At 38.9% G+C, this 20,227-nt stretch overlaps 1 protein-coding gene across 1 annotated transcript in view; it reads right to left on the bottom strand.

Moving 5' to 3' along the window:
* LOC150075021 (protein AATF-like) overlaps positions 1-18,767 on the bottom strand; it is a 179,754-nt gene extending 160,987 nt beyond the window's left edge. Inside the window, exons 1-2 of the mRNA XM_090389045.1 lie at positions 18,675-18,767; positions 2,265-2,408 (exon numbers count right to left, since the gene is read on the bottom strand). Coding sequence (XP_090245171.1) covers positions 2,265-2,408; positions 18,675-18,750 — 220 coding nt within the window. The 5' untranslated portion in view covers positions 18,751-18,767. The remainder of the gene's footprint in view (positions 1-2,264; positions 2,409-18,674) is intronic.
* Between the last annotated feature and the right edge of the window lie 1,460 nt (positions 18,768-20,227).

Consider the following 20,227-nt stretch of genomic DNA (forward strand, 5'->3'; position numbering starts at 1 on the left):
CTGTCAACTACCACAACGACAGATGGAAGTTTGTTCTAGCAATCAACAACCCACTGGCTAAAGGCAAATTTATGCACCATCTATTCTACAACTGTATTTCCTCAATTTGTATTTTTTATGTCCCCTCGGGTGATTAATCTGGCAAGAGGAAGGATGCCATCAGCATTGAGCTTGCTCAAACCATTCAAGGCCTTATACACCTCAGATCACCTCCAGACACCTAGCCTCCAGACACTGCAATTTGCAAAAGCCTAGCCTCACCCCTAGCCTCCAGACACTGCAATTTGCAAAATTTAAGCCTTTCTTCTTAAGAGCAACCCTTTGTTCCATTCACTAATCTTGTTGCCCTTCTCTGTACTCGTTCCAACAGCTCTACATCCTTCCAATAATGAGGCCTCCAGATCTGTATAGAGTATTAAAGGTGTGGCCTGACCATTGCCTTATACGAGGGGATAATTACCTCCTTATCCTTGCTAGAAAAATTCCTGTATATCATTGACAAGACACCATGAGCTACTCTTGCAGACTGCACTGCTCAGAAAACTTCATATCCGACTGCACAATTACCTCCAGGACCTTTTCGTTCTTTACAACCTTGAGTGTAGTACCACACAGTTGATAAGTTACTCTGGGGTTACTGCTACCCATATGCAGTACTTTACATTTGTCAACGTTAAACTTCAGTTGCCACCTCTCAGCCCATCTGCTCAACTTTTCTAGATCCTGTTGCAGAGCGTACTGTCATTAACAACCCTGCCAACCTTCGTATCATCTGTAAACTTAGACATTAAGCCCAATATACCTTCATCAATATCATTAATAAATACAGAAAACAACAATGGACCCAACACTGAACCCTGGGGGACACTGCTCTTCATGGACGTTTGTCCATGAAGAGCAGTGTCCATTGATTACGAATCTCTGTCTTTTCCCACTCAACCATCCCTTTATCCAAAGCAACAATTTGTCCTTAATGCCATACTGCTCCAATTTGTACAGTAGTCTTTCATGTGCAACAGTATCAAAAGCTTTCCTAAAATCTCAGTATATAATATCAAAATTATTTTTTGCATACAGTTCCTTTGTCACCACATCATAGCATCCAATCAAATTGGTCAAACAAGACTTCCCCTTAACAAATCCATGCTGTGTTTGAACTATAACTGAAGTCTTGTCTAGATGAGTCTCGCAGTGCTTCTTTAACCAGTGCCTCCATTAATTTTCCCCTTCTGTAAAACTTTCTTCCAGTTTTACTTCTGTAAAACTGACAGGTCTGTAATTACTTGTGTCACCTTTAGATCCTCCTCTGTGAAATGTCACATTTGCACATCTCCAGTCCACGGGCACCCTGAGTTATTTAACAGTAACTCAAGGTGCCCATGGACTGGAGATGTCTCAGGCTCTCCTGAGTTACTGTTAATAAGTGTACATAAGAATTACTGTAGGTTACTGTAATCATTTTCTAACTTATTCAGTTTACTATACTGTACAATATAATGTAATCTTTTTCCTAATAAATTTTTTTTTTCCAATACCAAATTCTTTCAAGTTAAAGTACATTTCAAATATCCATAGCTCAGCAACTGCTCAAAATCAGACTGACATGAACATTTTTCACAAAGAATGACTTCCTGAAGGTACAACAATGTCATTGAGGCCGCCGTAGCCTAGTGTCAGGCGCGCGGGTGTACACGCGGGTCAAGTACACGTGCCTTGAGTGACCGGGGTTCAAGCCCGTGACTACTGAATACGGTGCTGTTTCTTGTAATCTGTCTATCTTGTGAACTCCTCTGACTGTTTGTCGTCCCGGAGTATAAACAGAAAATTTATTTATTTATTAAACGTTTTATAGACTGAATAAATTTTGAATTTTTTTCATGTTTTCGTCTGTATTAAATTTTAAAGTGTGCATAGTATATACTAAGCCTGCAACCTGGCCACACACTTCCAATGGTCTTTACAGTCAATTATACCATAATATTATACTATTAATTATAATTATACTATTACCATCCTTTAAAATAACCATCCTTACCATCCTTTAAAAGATTTCAAAGTAAATTCTAGTAAAACTAAAGTAAGTTCTAGTAAGTTTCTAGGAAATAAGGAAGTTCTAGTAAAACTAGAGTAAAAATTAGAGATTATTAAACAGCATTATTATCATTATTATTAAAAATAAATTAAAAATTAAATAGAAATCATATATAGTATTTAAAAAAATGTCTCAAAGTATATTACATATAAAATTTTTAATGAAATATTACCTTCAAACTCTTTACGAGAAATCTTTTCACCAACATATCTTTCTGATATTTCACTAAGCAACGGAGCATTTTGTTTTCTCAGTTTACTAGGATCATCCACAAACTGGGTTTCCACGAACGTATTTAAAACGTGTACAGCTGATTCTGAAATTTTGTAATGAATGTATATTATTATTAACATTTAAAAATAACATATCCATAAATAAAAGCAGCTTGGTATACACTTAAAAATAAATCAGTGATTAATTTAAAAACATAAAAAAAAACTATGTACATTTTTAGGGGGGAAAAGAAACACACCACCACATATATGTTTACCTGAAATTACAACTGCTTTGTCCACTGAGAAGACTCATAGGTACAGAGGAATCATTGACCATTTTCAACAGTGAATGGTTGAATTATTCATAAAACCTCTCAATACACTATAATAGGTTAAGCATAAAAATTAAAACGAAAGTAATAACATATGAGAGGCATTCAATAATATCTACCCAAAGTACTTGCCACAGTTATATTTCAATGATTCATGATTTATCATGTTCCTACACATCTCAATTAGAATCATACTAATTCTGATCCCACTATGTTTTTAAGTTGTGTTGCTGTAACAGAAAGAAGGAAGACACCTATATCAAACTGTTGATTTGCTGAAACTGGAGCATCATTCAGTCATCAAGTTTCTCACTAAAGAAGGAAATGAGCCAAAGGCCATTTATGAAAGGATGGCGGCTATGTATGGCAACAGTGAACCTTCAGAGTACCTGGTGAAATTCTGGTCAAAACAATTCAAGTGGGGCATAAAATCCATTGAAGATGATCCACATCAAGGAAGGCCTGTGACAGCAACCACTCCAGAAATGTGTAAAGATATGGAAACCCTTGTGCTGAATGACAGACGTTTAAAGGTGTCCCAAATCTCTAGTGAATATGACATATCTGAGGGAACAGTTATAATCATCCCCCATGAACATTTAGGGATGACTAAGGTCAGTGCAAGGTGGGTCCCCAGATTTCTGACACCTGTGCAGAAGCAATTCAAAGTACAATGTTGTGAGGAGAATTTAGAGCTTTATGGAAGGGATTCTGAAACTTTCATCTCCAGAACTGTTATGGTTGATAAAACATGGGTTCATCACTGGGATCCTGAGACCAAGCAAGAATCATGCAATGGAAATTGGGCGTTCTCCCCCACCCAAAAAATTTTGGACACAACCTTTAGCTGGCAAGATTATGGTCACCATTTTTTGGGATGCTAAGGGAATTTTGTACATTCACGACTTGAAACACAAGCAGCCAGTCACTGGGGAGTCATATGCATTCCTACTGTACAATCTAAGGAATGTCATAAAGGAAAAATGCAGTGGAAAACTTTCCAGAGGTGTTCTTCATGACGACTCAGGTCACATGCTGTTGCTGCTGCTATGAGAGACTGTGACTTTACAGAACTTACCCATCGACCTTACAGGTTGGATCTGACCCCCAGTGACTATTTCCTGTTTCGACACCTCAAGACAAACTTATGAGGATGTCACTTTGCTGATGATAATGAACTGAAGTCAGCTGTTTCTGCATTCTTTGATGGACAGGACAAAGAATTTTATTTGTCTGGTATTTCCTCATTGTCAACAAAACAGAACAAGTGAACAATAGAACAAGGAATACATTGAAAAATAAAAAAAGATTTTTGCCTCTATCTCATTTCCTTCATAGGTAGGTAGATAATTTATTAAACACCCTCATAAATAAGGAAAGGATCAAGGTCCCACATTTCAGTGCATTATATCAAAGAAATAATTCAATATAATGCAGCAAAGCATTTATTTCAAATTAAAAGGTTCCTGGCATAAGTATTTAGGATTACAAAGGCATTTACAATATGACACACACACACACAGTCATATACATAAACAAAATAAATATTTAACATAAAGTGAAAATTATAAAAGGAAGGGATATTTAGGTACAGATATTTAGATATGGATCACCTTCATGTAATATCACAACTAATGGAGAAAGCAAATGAATATAAAACATCATTATGCCTGGCATTTGTGGATTATGAAAAGGCATTTGACTCCATACAGTATAAGGAAATGTTTCGGGCACTGGAAAGACAAGGCATAGATACCCCACATATTATGATTTTGAAGAAAATATGAGAGTTCTACCTCCTTTATTAGACTAGACAAAGACAGTAGCAAATTTAAAATTGGGAAAGGAGTTCGACAAGGAGACACAATATCTTTGAAGCTGTTTACTGCTGCCCTTGAGGAAGCTTTCAGAAGATTAGACTGGTCGCAGAAAGGAGTCAATGTGAACGGAGAGTACCTAAACCATTTACGATTTGCAGATGACATTGTGGTCATAAGCCACGATCCCAAAGAATTAGAGGAAAATCTTAATCAGTTATGCACAGTTAGTAAGGATTTTGGACTAAAGATGAATATGGCTAAGACAAAAGTAATGATGAACAAGTATGCCATAGAAAGAGAAATAATGATTGAAGGAGCAGTAATTGAAAAGGTGGAGTCACATACTTATCTAGGACAAGTTATTAGCTGTAATAATGATAAATGGCTGGAAGTCAAGAGAAGAATAAATTTTGGATGGATAGCATTCAGGAAATATAGTCACATACCGAAGAGCAATATCCCAGTTTGTCTGAAACGTAAAATAATGAATCAATGTATACTCCCCACCATGACTTATGGAAGTGAAACTTGGGCATTCATCAAAAGAATGGAAGAGAAGCTGAGAACTACACAGCAAAGAATGGAACGAATTATATTGGGAATCAGACTGTTAGATAAGAAGAGAAACACATGGATTAGGCAGCAAACTCAAGTAAAGGACATTCTTATCAAAACTAAAGAACTAAAATGGTCTTGGGCAGGACACATAGCTCGAAGACATGATGACAGATGGACTAAGAAAATAACAGAATGGTACCCAAGAGGAGCTAGAAGAAAACCTGGAAGACAAAGGCGGAGATGGATAGATGAAATTCATGAGTTTTTGGGTAGTAAATGGATGGCCAGTGCTCAAAACAGAAGGAATTGGAAAGTTGCTGGAGAGGCCTTCATCCTGCAGTGGATTGAAAATGGCTGATAATGATGATTTAGATCTCCCAAGATATTAGGAGATGCACAGATGCATACATATATACATACATACATATACATATATATATGCATGCACACACACACACAGTGATAAATGAATTATGACCACCCAATTTGTAATGAACTATAGCACATAGTTCGCATATAAAAAGCCGAACAGCTTACTACACTAAAGTAGCGGTAATTTGCATTTGGTCATACAAGTTAAAGTGATAAAGTAACAGACATAGTAGAGATATCATGGAGTTTCAAAAGGGCATGACTGTGCATCAGGTTCTTCCATATCGGAAACAGCTTGTCTTGTCAGTGGCTTGTGGCCCACTTTGATAAGGTACACAAAGAATTGTGTTGAACAGGTCAAAACTTCTTGGGTACAAAGTTATTACCAAGTTGACCAAGATTTTTGCAGCTCAGACGAATGTTAAGTTTTATATTTAGTCGTTTATTGACTTAATTGATACACTAAACTATTTTCTAAAAGTAGCTTTATAGTTCTAGCCAAGCTCTGTGGTTTATTTTTGAATTTAGATAGCGATTTTGAAAATGAATACTTCTAGTATCAGTAGATTTTAAGTTCGTAACTTGCTGCCATATATCAACGGCGGCAAGTTACGAATAGTAAATATAAGTTTATATCCAGTTTTACGTTAAACCTTACGAAATACCGTAAGATTTAACATAACTAGATAGCGAAAAAGTTATTTGGTTTGGTTTTTTTTTAGGAGCATTAGCAACTAAGGCCATATTGCTCGGTGGATATGCGGTGGTCATTCCCTGACCTTTCCGCATCCTCCGTATTTGGTGGTGACGGGCTCGAACCCCGGTCTAATCAAGAAGCGTGTACTACGCACTGCTGCTCCTTCCCACCTGGCTACGAAAAAGCCTAGCGAAAAAGTAGCACTGTATTAGTAATCTGTTAGATTAGTATAGTATTATCAATTAAACAGTAAAATTTATTAATCTTATTAAAGTTCATTGTTAATTAAATTGTATTTAACGAAATCGTGACCCAGACTAGAGCAGCAAAGCAGCGTTCACAAAATAGCCAGAGTGCTGTGGCTCACAGGAGAACTGAAGGGGACGATTCTCCAATGCATCACAGTCTAAAACAATGGGCGAAATGTGAAATGTTTGCAGACCTATCTGGAACAGGACATGATCTAGCCTAGGAGGATGTCTTTGTGTGTGCTAGGTGTAGAGACTGAAGAAATTAGGTGCCAACTTAGCGTTCTGATGGGCATCTACGAGAGTTTGAGGTGTAGGATAAATGCCCTCAAAGAAATTAATATGAGGGGCCTATCGAGCTCTCAGCTACCCAACTCAACGCCAGAGCTTACTCCTATGCATCAGGCAACACAGAGGCAATCCCAAGGCAGAATTTACTGGTCCCACAGGAACTAGTTATTATCGGTGATTCTATTGCCGGGGAGACGGGGAATATGTTTTGCAAAAAGGATAGGTGGAACAGGACCAGGGTATGTCTGCCAGGTGCAAAAGATGTGACGTTGTAGGGCAGATATCTTTTAAGGGCACAAAAGGTGATATTGCTATACACATTGGCACTAATGACCTTAAGAGTAAGATATCTGCAGATTTACTTAACAAGTACAGGTCAATTCTGGAAAAAAAGTTGCGAGTTAGAGTTAAATTTGAAAGTGCCTGCAATCCTGCACAGATCCAATAGGAGAGAGTATATGATGAGAGCCTTGTCAATCAATTTGGCCCTGGACAGATTGTGCAAGGCTCATGGGGTAGAATTTTTTTCAGCATGGTCTGCGCATGCTAACAGGGGAGACTGCTTCTACAGGGATGGGATACACTTATATAGAAAGGGTGCGAGAATATTTGCTGATGCTTTCGAGGTAGTGTTAGGTGGGTCGAAAAACTGCTAGATTGGGGGTGCCAACACAGACTAAAAGGTTAACAGTGGCTGCAGGCAGAGACAAAAGTGATTCTTGCACTGCTTCTATTAAAATGAGCAGCAGCCTAGAAAGAAAGTTGCTGGGGGGCTTCAAGAGCTGCTGGGAGTAATCATGGAACAAGTAAATATATGGGCTGTGTTAGGGGTAACTAAGAGTAAGTTACCCCTAACACAGGTAACTAAGGAGCATTAGCAACTAAGGCCATATTGCTCCGGTGCGGTGGTCATTCCCTGACCTTTCCGCATGCTCCGTATTTGGTGGTGACGGGCTCGAACCCCGGTCTAATCAAGAAGCGTGTGCTACGCACTGCTGCTCCTTCCCACCTGGCTATGGAGGCGCCAGATAGATATAAGCACTGCAGAATTGAAATTGGGGGAGTACAATGTGTACAGAAAGGACAGACAGGGTAGGAAGGGAGGAGAGGTTATGCTGTTAGTTAAGAAACACTAAATCTAACGAAGCACATCCAGTTGACCGGAGTTCGAGCCCGTCACCACCAAATATGGAGGATGCGGAAAGGTCAGGGAATGACCATCGCATATCCCAGAGCAATATGGCCTTAGTTGCTAATGCTCCTAAAAATCAAATAACAAACAAGCATCTAGTTGACACAGGTGGACAGTGCAACTGTGAGTCAGTTTGATGTGACATAAACCAGGTACTTCAAATCCTTCAGAACTGGGCAGCCCTACACAAACTAAGACTCTCACCCCAAAAGACACAATCCATTCTCCTGAAGGGATCACTGCAACCTACTAGAAACCCCACTATCAAACTTCAAGGCCAAACCGTCAAGCTAGTTTCTACGTTAAAACTACTGGGAATAGTACTTGACCCTAAGCTCACTTTCTCTCTGCATCTTGCACACCTCCACGCTGCTCTCATCGCACTGGCGAGTCGTCGCGATTGGGGATTGAACCGACGCACCCTTAAGATTCTGTACAAATCAATCTTCCTTCCCTTCATAACGTATGGATCAGGGGTCTGGTTTCGCAGGGCAACTCTTTACAACAACAAACAAACTGGGAACCATCCAGCGCACCATCCTTCTTACTATTACAAGGGCATGCTGCACAGTTAGCAACCCAGCCCTTCAGGTTCTTGCGGGCGTCCTTCCGCTTGATCTGGAGGTTATTCGAAGGGACCTCCACTACTGTCTATCCAGGGGTATACCAGCAACTATCCTTGGACACTCCATCAATAACCTGAATGAAATCAGGCAGGAAAAGAAAAAAATTGCCATCCTACTACTTCAGACCTGGCAGGACAGATGGACTGCTACCGACAAGGGCCCAATCACCAAGAAATTTATACCATATGTGAATGTCGTATTTCCTAAATCTCCAACTTGGTTTTCTCCTGGTCTTTATACCACCTACCTCATTACTGGACACGGATCAATAAACCATAAATTAACATCCATGGGAATCATTGACAACCCCTACTGTGCATGTGGTGAAACAGAAGACTGGAACCATCTAGTATATACCTGTCAACACTATGAGGACCTCCACAGCATCCTGTTTACCCGTATACAAGATAACCCTCAAGGAAATGAACACTTATTCATCACAGAAGAAAACTACTGCTATGAGTTTACCAAGTTTGCACAAGCCCTCTTCACAAGACGGAGCACCCTATCGACAACACAAAATAGGAACAACCCAAACATCTGATCCTAACCTAACTGGCCAACCGATCTTAACCTGGATAGGATCAACCGGCGTATGGACCACCTCATTCCTCAGTGGCAACTTGCACACGGCTCTCTTGCTGTCTTATTTATCGTCCTTCCCGGGTTCCCCTTTTAACTGATGGCGTTTATTGCTCCATTGATAACCTGGAGGATACCTTCGCCTACATCCTCCATATTTCTAGCTATACCCTCCTTTCTTGCGTACACTATGTACTTCCCCGAATCTACCTTTTTTTTTTTTTTTTTTTTTTTTTTTTGTCTCCGTCCAGAGACAAGCCAGAGAATAATGGGCAGACTGGCTACCTCCTAGTGGTGTGTGCAGGCAACGTGGAGTCCCACTAGGGGCCCTGCGGCCAAATGCCAGGACACACAACAGAACCTAACGCAATATGTCATATACAACACACAACACTTTTCTGGCATTTACAGTAGTACTGTATTCCTTCACAGCGAACATATGGCGCAGATGTGGGAAACCACAGGTGGCGCCTGACCCTAATACTATGCACACTATGTGACATAAACACTGGGAAAGGCCAAATGAGAGTAGGAGTATGTTATAGGCCTAATGACTCTGATGAGAACAATAGTTCTGTAGAGAAATAGAATGGGCCAGTAAATCAAAATGTCTTGTAATGGGGACTTTAACTTTCCATATATTGACTGGAACTTGTGGATTGGTCACTTCGCACCCTAGCAAGAGTTTTGTTGATTTATTGAAGGTTGTTTTCTACACCAACATGTTCGAGGGGCAACCAGAGTGAGTAATACCCTTGATCTGATTATCAGCAGTGATTATTCATGCATTAAGAATTTGCAGATAAAGGAACCACTAGGTGACAGTGATCACAGTGTACTGATGTGGGATTTACTTAAACATGTAACTACCATCAAGGGTAAAGGGAAGGGTTTTTGTAAAGGTGACTACAGTGGTCTCAGCTAGTTTTTAAATTCTATACAGTGGAATCAACTGATGATGTTACCAACGGTGAATTTTAAATGGGAAGCCTTCAGGGACTTAATCTTGGAGGCTACTAGGCTTATCATACCAACTAAGAAATACTGTTCAAGGTTCAGGCCTAAATGGATGTCGGATGAATTAATGAGGCTCATGGCAGAGAAAAAAAAATGCACAGGATGCATTTAAATTAATCAGACGACACAGAAGCCTATGGAAGATAGAAGCTAGTCTGTAATCAAGTCACAAAGGAGGTTAGGCAGGTGAAGGCAGATTACGAGAAATCATCTGCAAAGGACGCAAAAAAAAACAGCAAAAAGTTCTATACTTATGATATCACTTCCTCTAGAAGGAAGGGGGGGTGAATCAGATTGGTCCACTTAACATAGATGGTTCAACTATTGATGATCCTGCTCAAGTAGCTCATAAACTGAATGAGTATTTTGCATCTACATTCACATATGAGGAGTTATTCAAGATGGGGAATGCCAGAAGTTTATCAAACTCTAGGAACAGGCTAAGTGATTTTGTAATAACTGACAGCAAAGTGGAGGAGAAATTGTTGAAGTTAAAAATAAAATAAAGGCACCTGGGGCAGATGGAATCTATCCAGTTATAATGAAGGAGGCAGCAAGGGAAGTAAGCAAACCCTTATCCATAATTATGAGAGCATCCTTAGAGTCAGGGAGGTCGCCAGAGACTGGAGATGTGCAAATGTATCCCCAATTCACAAAGGGGATTCAAAGGGTGAAACCAATAATTATAGACCTGCTAATTCAACTTCCATTCAGGGAAAATAATAGAGTCAATGGTTAAAGAGATGATTCAAGTTCACCTAGACAAGACAGCAGTAATAGCTCAGACACAGCATGGGTTTAAGGGGAAGTCTTGTCTGACCAATTTGATTGGATACTACGATCACAAAGGAACTGGATGCAAAAAATAATTCTGTTCTCACATATTTTGATTTCAGGAAAGCTTTTGATACTGTTGTGCATGGAAGACTGCTGTACAAACTGGAGTAGTATGGCATTAAGGGTAAGTTGCTACAATGGATAAAGGGATGGTTGAGTGGGAGACGACAGATTGATAATCAATGGACATGCTCTTCGTGGACAAATGTTATTAGTGTAGTCCCCAAGGGTTTGGTGTTGGGCCCATTGTTGTTTTGTATATTTATCAATGATACTGATGAAAGTATATCAGTTTTAATATCCAAGTTTGCAGATAATACAAAGGTTGGCGGGGTTGTTAAACAACAGTATGCTACTCCAACTGGATCTAGATAAGTTGGGAAAATGGGCTGAGAAGTGGCAACAGAAGTTTAACATTGACAAATGCAAGGCACTGCATATGGGTAGAAATAACCGAAGAGAAATGTACATTTCTCTCAGGGAAGTGGAAAGTGAAAAAGACCTGGAGGTAATTGTGCAGTCAAATATGAAGTTTGCTGAGCAGTGCAGACAGGCTGCTAGAGCAGGTCATGGAGCCTTGTCAAATATATATATTAATTTTGCTAGCAGGGACAGGGAGGCGATTATCCCATTATACAAAGCAATGGTCAGGCCACATCTAGAGTACTGTGTACAGGTCTGGAGGCCTCTTTTTAGGAAGGATGTAGAGTTGCTAGAACGAGTACAAAGAAGGGCAACAAGATTGGTGAGGGGAACAAAGGGGTGCTCTTACCAAGAAAGGCTTAAGTTCTGCAAATTGCATTGCCTGCAGAGTAGGCACCTGCGAGGTGATCTGTTTTAGGTGTATAAGGCCTTGAATGGGTTGAGCAAGCTGAATGCTGATGGGATTCTTCCTCTTGTTCAGATTAAGAACCTGAGGGGCACAGAATCAAATTGAGGAAAGACAAGTGTAGAATAGATGTGCGGAAATTTGCCTTTAGCCAGCGGGTAGTTGATTGGTGGAACAGACTTCCATCTTTTGTTGTGGAAGTTGATAGCCTAAATAGATTTAAGGCTGAGCTGGACAGGAATTTGGAATGAATGGGGGGGGTGAAATGGGAGGGTTTCATTTTTTTTTTTTTTTTTTTTCTGGCTGATGCTGCATAAGCTTGCTTTCTCGCATCATATGCCTCTACTAAGCTAACTGTGGCAAAGCATGATACTATTAGCAAGAAAATATTTCTTCCTCGTCACAATAAGGACCAGTTTATTAAGTCAAAAAAAAAGTAACTTTTTTTTTTTTTACTCTGGCACTTGTTTATGATAGATGCCTTGATGCTGTGCTTATCGTGCTTACATTAATTTTATTTCATTAGTTTTAAATGAAATAATTAAATGATAATTAAATTATTAAATGAAGCATAAAATAATTTCATTTTATTTAATGCTTCATTAATAATGATGAAAATACAAAGTTAAAATTTTTCAAGTAGGGTACTCTCCTGCACTATTTTTTGTTTTCTATATACTTTCTCCTCTAATTTGTTCAGCCTTTCTTTTGAAGAATGTGGATGCATTTTTTTTTTTGATAAATTGTAGCATAGAATATTCTCAAAAGTATATCAGTGTATTATAATTATTGTTGTATAAATTGTAGCATAGAATATTCTCAAAAGTATATCAGTGTATTATAATTATTGTTGTATTAACTGAATTGTTATATTTTTTTAATTTTAGACATTTCAGAAATAGTATTAAGACAGGCATAAGTACAGTACACCCATATGGTCACTTTTAATTTCAAAGGTACGTGATGGATAGGCTAAGTATATAGTAAATCCCACATTTTATTTCATTATGTATGGCAAAATAAAATAAAATTTTAAATGTGGAACTAGCTAGACACTACAAGTCACTACTTTTTAATAAGTAAATTAAATGGCAAATTTAACAAGTAATACTTTCTAAGCTAATTTTTGAAATTTAAATTTTTTTATAATATTTGGTAAAGTTATTTCCTATTTAGTCATACACTGGTATGCAAAATTTAAGGACCAGTCAGGTTTTTGCCTGTAGCTTCTCATAGGAGTGGCCTGGATATGGGAAAAGCATACCAAAGGAGCCTTGAGACGTACAGAAATGATGAAGGAAACAACAGCGACACAACAACGGAAACAAAACGGTACAGAGAGACTTTATTCAAAAATGCCAACATAACACTGGCTGCCATGATACAGATGCATCACCACCAAAGATGGGACGCCTCCTTAGCCAGGTGGGAAGGAGCAGCAGTGCGTAGCACAAGCTTCTTGATTAGACCGGGGTTCGAGCCCGTCACCACCAAATACAAAGGATGCAGAAAAGTCAGGGAATGACCACTGCATATTCCTGGAGCAATATGGCCTTAGTTGCTAATGCTCCTAAAAACCAAATAACAACAACCAAAGATGGAACAAAGGGAAGAGGTGGTCCTCAGTAGGAAACCACCTCATCCCTTTGTTTAGGTAAGAGATGGTCAACATTAGGGCCACCCCTAATGTCGATGCAGGCTTTGCATTGCCATACTTAGAATAATGTTGTTGATAAGTCCATGGAATAATGTTGTTAATAAGTTCTTGCGGTAACATCGTCCATTCCTCTGTCAGTGCCATCTTCAGCTGGTGAACATTTTCTGGTGAGTGTGGACATGTCACTAGATGTCTCCCCAGAGCGTCCCATATGTGTTCAATGGGATTAGGATCGGCAGAACGGGCAGGCAAATCAATACAAACAATGTCCTCACTTTCCAAAAGCATATCACAGCTGCAGTGTGATGGGGTGTGGAGTTATCATCCATAAACACGAACTTGGGCCAATGGCACCTTGGAACAGATGCACATGGGGAAGGATCACCTCAGTACAGTAGTGTGCACCCGTTACAGTACAGCCTTCCAGTATCTGGAGTTGTGTACGTCCATCCAAGATAGAGCCTCCCCAAAAGAGAACACCTCGACTGCCATATCAATCCCTTTCAGTGATGTTTGTGGGGTGATACCATGTGCCAACCTCTCGCCAGATTAGCTGATGTCCAGAATCGCTGCTGAGACTGAATCTACTCTCATCAGTAAAGAGTACCTTATGGTACTGTATGAGTAGTACCATAATGAGTACCGTATTTGTGGGTGTAACCTTTAGAAATAGTTTTGGTCCTTAAGTTTTGCACACCAGTGTAGTAATAGAATTCACCATATAGTGCAAGGAAGTCACATACTTTTGCTACAGTGGCAAAAAAAAAAAAAAAAACAACCAAGTAGAGAAGAAAACAAATTACATGCTTCCCTCCTCACATAGGTAAGTATCCAGCAAGCTTTGAATTTATTCAAACTGTCAGCCTCAACTATGTGTGAGGGCAACTCATTCCATCAATCAACAACTCGCTGGCTAAAAGAAAATTTCCTAATCTAATTTACAACTCAGGCCCTGTAATTTGAATTTATGACCACTAGTTCTGGAATACCTTATAAGAATTCCATCTGCATTCATTTTACTAATCCCTCTCAGATACTTATAAACCTCAATTAGGTCACCTCTGTAGCCCAAAGAATTCCACAAAGAATTTCCAAAGAATTCCACCTGCATTCATTTTACTACTCCCTCTCAGAGCCTTATAAACCTCAATCAGGTCACCTCTGAGGTGTCTGGTTGCCAAGCACTGTAAACCAAATAATCGGAGCCTTTCCCCATATGATCATCCTTCTGCCAATCTCACCATCTGAGTTTGCCAGTCTTTGGACCCTTTCAAGAAGTTCAATTTCTTTTTTCAGATGAGGTCTCCATACTTGAACACAGTATTCCAAATGCGGTCATACAATTGCCTTATACAGTGGATTATGACCTTCCTATCTGTACAGGATAGCATTCGATAAATCATTGATAGGACACCATAGGATTTCCTGGCTGCCTGTTTACAATATTCAGAAAACTTCATATCTGTCCATATTGTAACTCCCAGATTCCTTTCCTCCTCCACTGTTTTTAATTCAGCCACACCAAGTGTGTAATTTATTTGTGGGTTACTATTCCCCAATTGTAAGACCTTGCATTTAGCAGCAATAAACCATAGCTGCCACTTCTCTAACCATCTGTGAAGTCTATTCAAGCCATCCCGAAGGAGTGCTGCTGGACATTGATTATTAACGACTGCCAATCTTTACGACATCTGCAAATTTTTAAATCACACCTTCTATCCCTTCGTCAATGTCATATATGAAAATGAGAAACAACAGTGGTTCAAGAACTGATCCTTGAGGGACCCCACTCCGAACATCCATTAATAACAACCCTCTGCCTTCTGCCCTGCAGCTGGGTGGCTGCAGGACAGAATCTTACCAATAATCCCAACCTGTTCAAACTTGTACAGTAACCTCCCATGAGGGACTGATTCAAATGCTCTGCTAAAATCCAAATAAACTATGTTGAAATTATTCTCTAAATCAAGCTCTTGAGTAACTGAGTCAAACTAGTCTACTAAGTTAGTTAAGCATGAATTCCCCTTAAGAAAGCCATGTTGTGTTCATTCAGAATGCCATATCTATCTAAATGTCTTAAAACTTTTAATCATTGCCGCCCTCATAATTAACCTCAATGGTTCAAATCACTCCCTTGTGATCTCCCTCAAAAATATGGGGTATATGCCATCAACTCCGGAAGTCTTACTTGCTTTATGTTTGTCCAAAAATTTTTCTAATAAGCAACCTGTAATTACGACATCACTAATTTCACTAATGCTCAGCCTCGCTGGCACAGGCTCTTCCCATCATGAAGGGTCTGTGCCAGTGAGCAAAGTACCTATTCAATTTGTATGCTACATCAGCTGGGTTATATAAAACTTTCTCAAACCCAGTGCACAGGGGTCTCATCTGATTAGCTTTCTTTTTTGTTGTATTCATATACATGAAAAATTCCTTGTCCCCATTCTTTGCTCTCTTAGCTAATGCTTTCTCATACCCAACCTTGGCCTCCCTGACCTTATCTGTGGTACTATTACAGATCAACTTGTTGTTGGCTTCAGTACTTTTCATCATTCCGTAACTGTCCCATGCTATCTTTTGCTGTTCTAATTGACCAGCCAGCTCCACAGTCATCCATTTTGGCCTCCTCCTCCTGCAATAATTTCTTAAAGGTATGTAATGCATGGCTTCTGTGATTTTTGCTTTAAAAATATTCTATAATTCAACTAATTATTTTGCCAATAATAAAATCGATAGCTGGGAATGCCATGACTAAAACTAATATAATAGTCTCAAACCTTTCCCAAGGCATGACAGGAGAGATTTTATGAGATAAGCCTTATTGATTGTCTCTATCCTTGAGTCCTTCAGGGATTTTGCTAGGAATTCCAGGGAAGGGGGTGGGGTTAGTAGCAGAACATGATACAAGGATGAGAGCTTATACACCAATCTAAAAAAAAAAAAAAAAAAAAAAAAAAGTTTCCATCTTTATCTACCAATTACTTCTAATACTTTGCCAGAAGGGACGATGAGGTGATTATCACATTAACATATGATGCAAGAAAGCAAGCTTAATACAGCATCAGCCAAAAAAAAAAAAAAAAATCTTCCCATTTGCCCCACTTCCCTGAGTGTAGTACTACACAGTTGGTACGTTCCTCTGGGGCTACTGCTACCCAGTTGCCACCTCTTAGCCCAGTGGTTTTCAACCAGGGTGCCGCAACAACATTCCAAGGGTGCCACGTAATTTGGGTTTAAGTTACTTAAACTTGTTATTTTTTAATTTATATGTTTATTTCATTATAAAAAGGTAGTAGCAGTAGTAGTGGCATGTGATGCAAGAAAGCAAGTGTATGTGCAGCATCAGCCAAAAAAAAACAAAAAAAAAAAAACACACCATTCCCTCCAAATGCCTGTCCAGTTCCTCCTTAAATTTATTCAACCTATCAACTTCCACAATGACAGATGGAAGTTTGTTCCAGCAATTAACCACCCGCTGGCTAAAGGCAAATTTCCGTACATCTGTCTTTTCTTAATTTGAATTTATGGCCCTTAGGTTCGTAATCTGAACAAGTGGAAGCATCCCATTAGAATTCAGCGTGCTCAACCCATTCAAAGCCTTATACACTTCAATCAGATCACCGCGCAGGTGCCTAGTCTCCAGCCACTGCAATTTGCAGAACTTAAGCCTCTCTTGGTAAGAGGACCCCTTCATTCCCCTCACCAATCTTGTTGCCCTTCTCTGTACACGCCCAAGTAAATCTACATCCTTCCTAAAATGAGGCCTCCAGACCTGTACGCAGTACTCAAGGCGTGGCCTGACCATTGCCTTATACAGAGGGATAATCAGCTCCTTTTCCCTGCTAGCAAAATTCCTATATATCATTGACAAAACCCCATGACCTGCCCTGGCAGCCTGTCTGCATTGCTCAGAAAACTTCATATCTGACTGCACAATTACTCCCAGGTCTTTTTCATTTTCTACCACCTTAAGTGTAGTACCACACAGTTGGTATGTTTCTCTGGGGTTACTTCTACCCATATGCAGTACTTTGCATTTGTCAAGGTTAAACTTCAGTTGCCACTTCTTAGCCCATCTGCCCAAATTATCTAGATCCTGTTGCAGTAGCACACTGCCATTACTGTCATTAACAACCCTGCCAACCTTTGTATCATCTGCAAACTTCGACATTAAGCCTGATATACCTTCATCAATATCATTGATAAATATACAAAACAACAGTGGACCTAACACCAAACCCTGTGGGACTCCACTAATAACATTAGTCCAAGAAGAGCAGCACCCATTGATTACCACCCTCTGTTTTCTCCCACTTAACCATCCTTTTATCAATTGTAGCAACTTACCCTTAATACCATTCTGCTCAATTTGTACAATAGTCTTCCATGCACAACAGTGTCAAAAGCTTTCCTGAAATCCAAATATATGATATCAAAATTATTTTTTGCATCCAGTTCCTTTGTAACCACATCATAATATCCTATCAAATTTTACAGTATTATCAGGTTTACAGTATCTTTTTAATTTTGTGGTGATCTATAATTGATGTTTACTTAGTAGCTCTATATAAAGAATAAAATTATATACTGTAAAAAGATACTGTAAATTTAAAACAGTAAAATGATAAGCAATCAATAACAAAGAACGCGGCACACACAAATTGCAAGTAACACAATACGCGCAAGTGAGTAACGAGTTACAAAGCTTTAAAAATTCGAATGAAGAGAAGACCTGAAAATTAATTTTTTTATGATTGAAGATTTCGTGGAAGTGTAAACACATTTCACCATACCAACCCACAGAATTCCAGCTGTCGGTATTATCGCAAATTCAGTAAGATCGAGTTTACTGTCCGTTTATAATAGATTTCACTAACAGAAAAGCCCAATAAACAGGTGACTGCTAATTGCTTTTATTGTTTTATGGTTGTGACCTCCAGAATTTCGACCAAACCACGTGGTACCGTCGGAGACAATCGTAGGGTAATCTCCAGTGCTGCGGTCTCCTGTCCCGATTAAACGGCATGCTGTCCCAATTAAGCGAAGTAAACCCTGGCTATTTTCTCGACTGGTTTCTGTTTTTTTTTAAGATCTGCCCCAAATAAACGGCTTCCCCGATTAACCGGTGGCCCAAATAACCGGAATCCACTGTATATACAAACGTAACGTATATATTTATATACACTCATTTGATGCATTATCTTCACAGTTTACCTATAACACCATACCTTAAAAGCAATCGTTCAACAGTAATGCTAATATCACAGAGTAGAAAGATATCTTATTACTCTGTGGCTAATATCTACCTTCGATATCTTCAGGATCTGCAAAAGAAGGAGCCGGATTACCAAGCGAACTCAATTGTTCCGCCAAAGACTCCATAATTGGTTTTTAGCGACACCCCGTATCACAGGTAATGATACGAAATGAAAATATAAAAGAAAATATAAAAACCAATATAAACTGCAAGCTGCATAGTGATAAATAACCCCCTTATTATTTAAAAGGGAGTTATTCATCCTTTATACAAGTCAAAGATAGGACCACATTTGTAATACAGCGTTCAGGTTTAGAAGATTCATCAAAAGAACGACGTTCAGCTTACTGGAATACTCCAAGAAAGCCAACTCATCTGGTGAGAACACGGTTACCAAATACCTGATGTTAAAAAGCGGATATCCAAGGTGAAAATGATGAACAAAACTCGACAAGGATTGAAACTAGGATTCCCACATTTTAAAATCAAAAAAGAAACAATCCGATGTTTACAGCAATATTACTGAATGGAACAAAGGGTTGCTCTTACGAAGAAAGGCTTAAGTTTTGCAAATTACAGTGTCTGGAGACTAGACACTTGCGAGGTGATCTGATAGAGGTGTATAAAGCCTTGAATGCTTTGAGCATGCTCAATGCCGATCGGATTCTTCCTCTTGCTCAGAATAATCACCTGAGAGGTCATAAATTCAGATTGAGGAAAGACAGATGTGCGGAAATTTGCCTTTAGCCAGCGGGTAGTTGGAACAGACTTCCATCCATTGTTATGGAAGTTGATAGCCTAAATAAATTTAAGGCTCAGCTGGACAGGTATTTTGAACGAATGGAGGGGTAAAATGGAAGGTTTTTTTTTTTTTTTTTTTTTTTGGCTGATGTCATCATATGCCTCCACTAATGCATGAAATACGGATTTTTGAATATATCATATAATAATTAAAAACAAAAACATTTTCAAAATTTATTTTTGTAAATATATACGATATTACTTTAAAAAAAAACAGGTCTATGTTAGCATTAGTAGTGACAAATAATGCAAGAAAGAAAGCTTATGCATCATCAGCCAAAAAAAAAAAAAAAAAAAAACATTCTTCTTCCATGAATTTTTTTAAACTATCAACTTCCACATCAGATGAAAATTTGTACCAAAAATCGACCATCCATTGATTAAAGCTAAATTTCCGCAAGACTAATCTGCAATAGTCCTTCCTCAATTTAAATGTGTGCCCTCTCGTGGGTGTGGTCTGAGCAAGTGGAAGAATCTCATCAGCATAGAACTTGCCTCAATCCATTCAAAGCCATAAAAATCTCAATTAGATCATCTCTCAGGTGCCTAGTCTCCATACGCCGCATTTTACAGAATTGAAACCTTTCTTAAGGCCTGAATCTTGTTGATCTTCTCTGTACTTTAGCATTAGCATTAGCATTAGTAGAAGCATATGATGCAAGAAAGCAAGCTTATGCAGCATCAGTCAAAAACAAACAAAAAAAAAAAAAAACCCGCTCTCATTTCACCCCTCCGTTCGTTCCAAATACCTCTCGAGCGCAGCCTTCAATTTATTTAGGCTATCAAATTCCGCAACGAAAG

This window comes from Mastigoproctus giganteus, chromosome 14 (genome assembly GCF_048544385.1).
Source record: "Mastigoproctus giganteus isolate SK-2022 chromosome 14, ASM4854438v1, whole genome shotgun sequence".
Classification (NCBI taxonomy): domain Eukaryota; kingdom Metazoa; phylum Arthropoda; class Arachnida; order Uropygi; family Thelyphonidae; genus Mastigoproctus; species Mastigoproctus giganteus.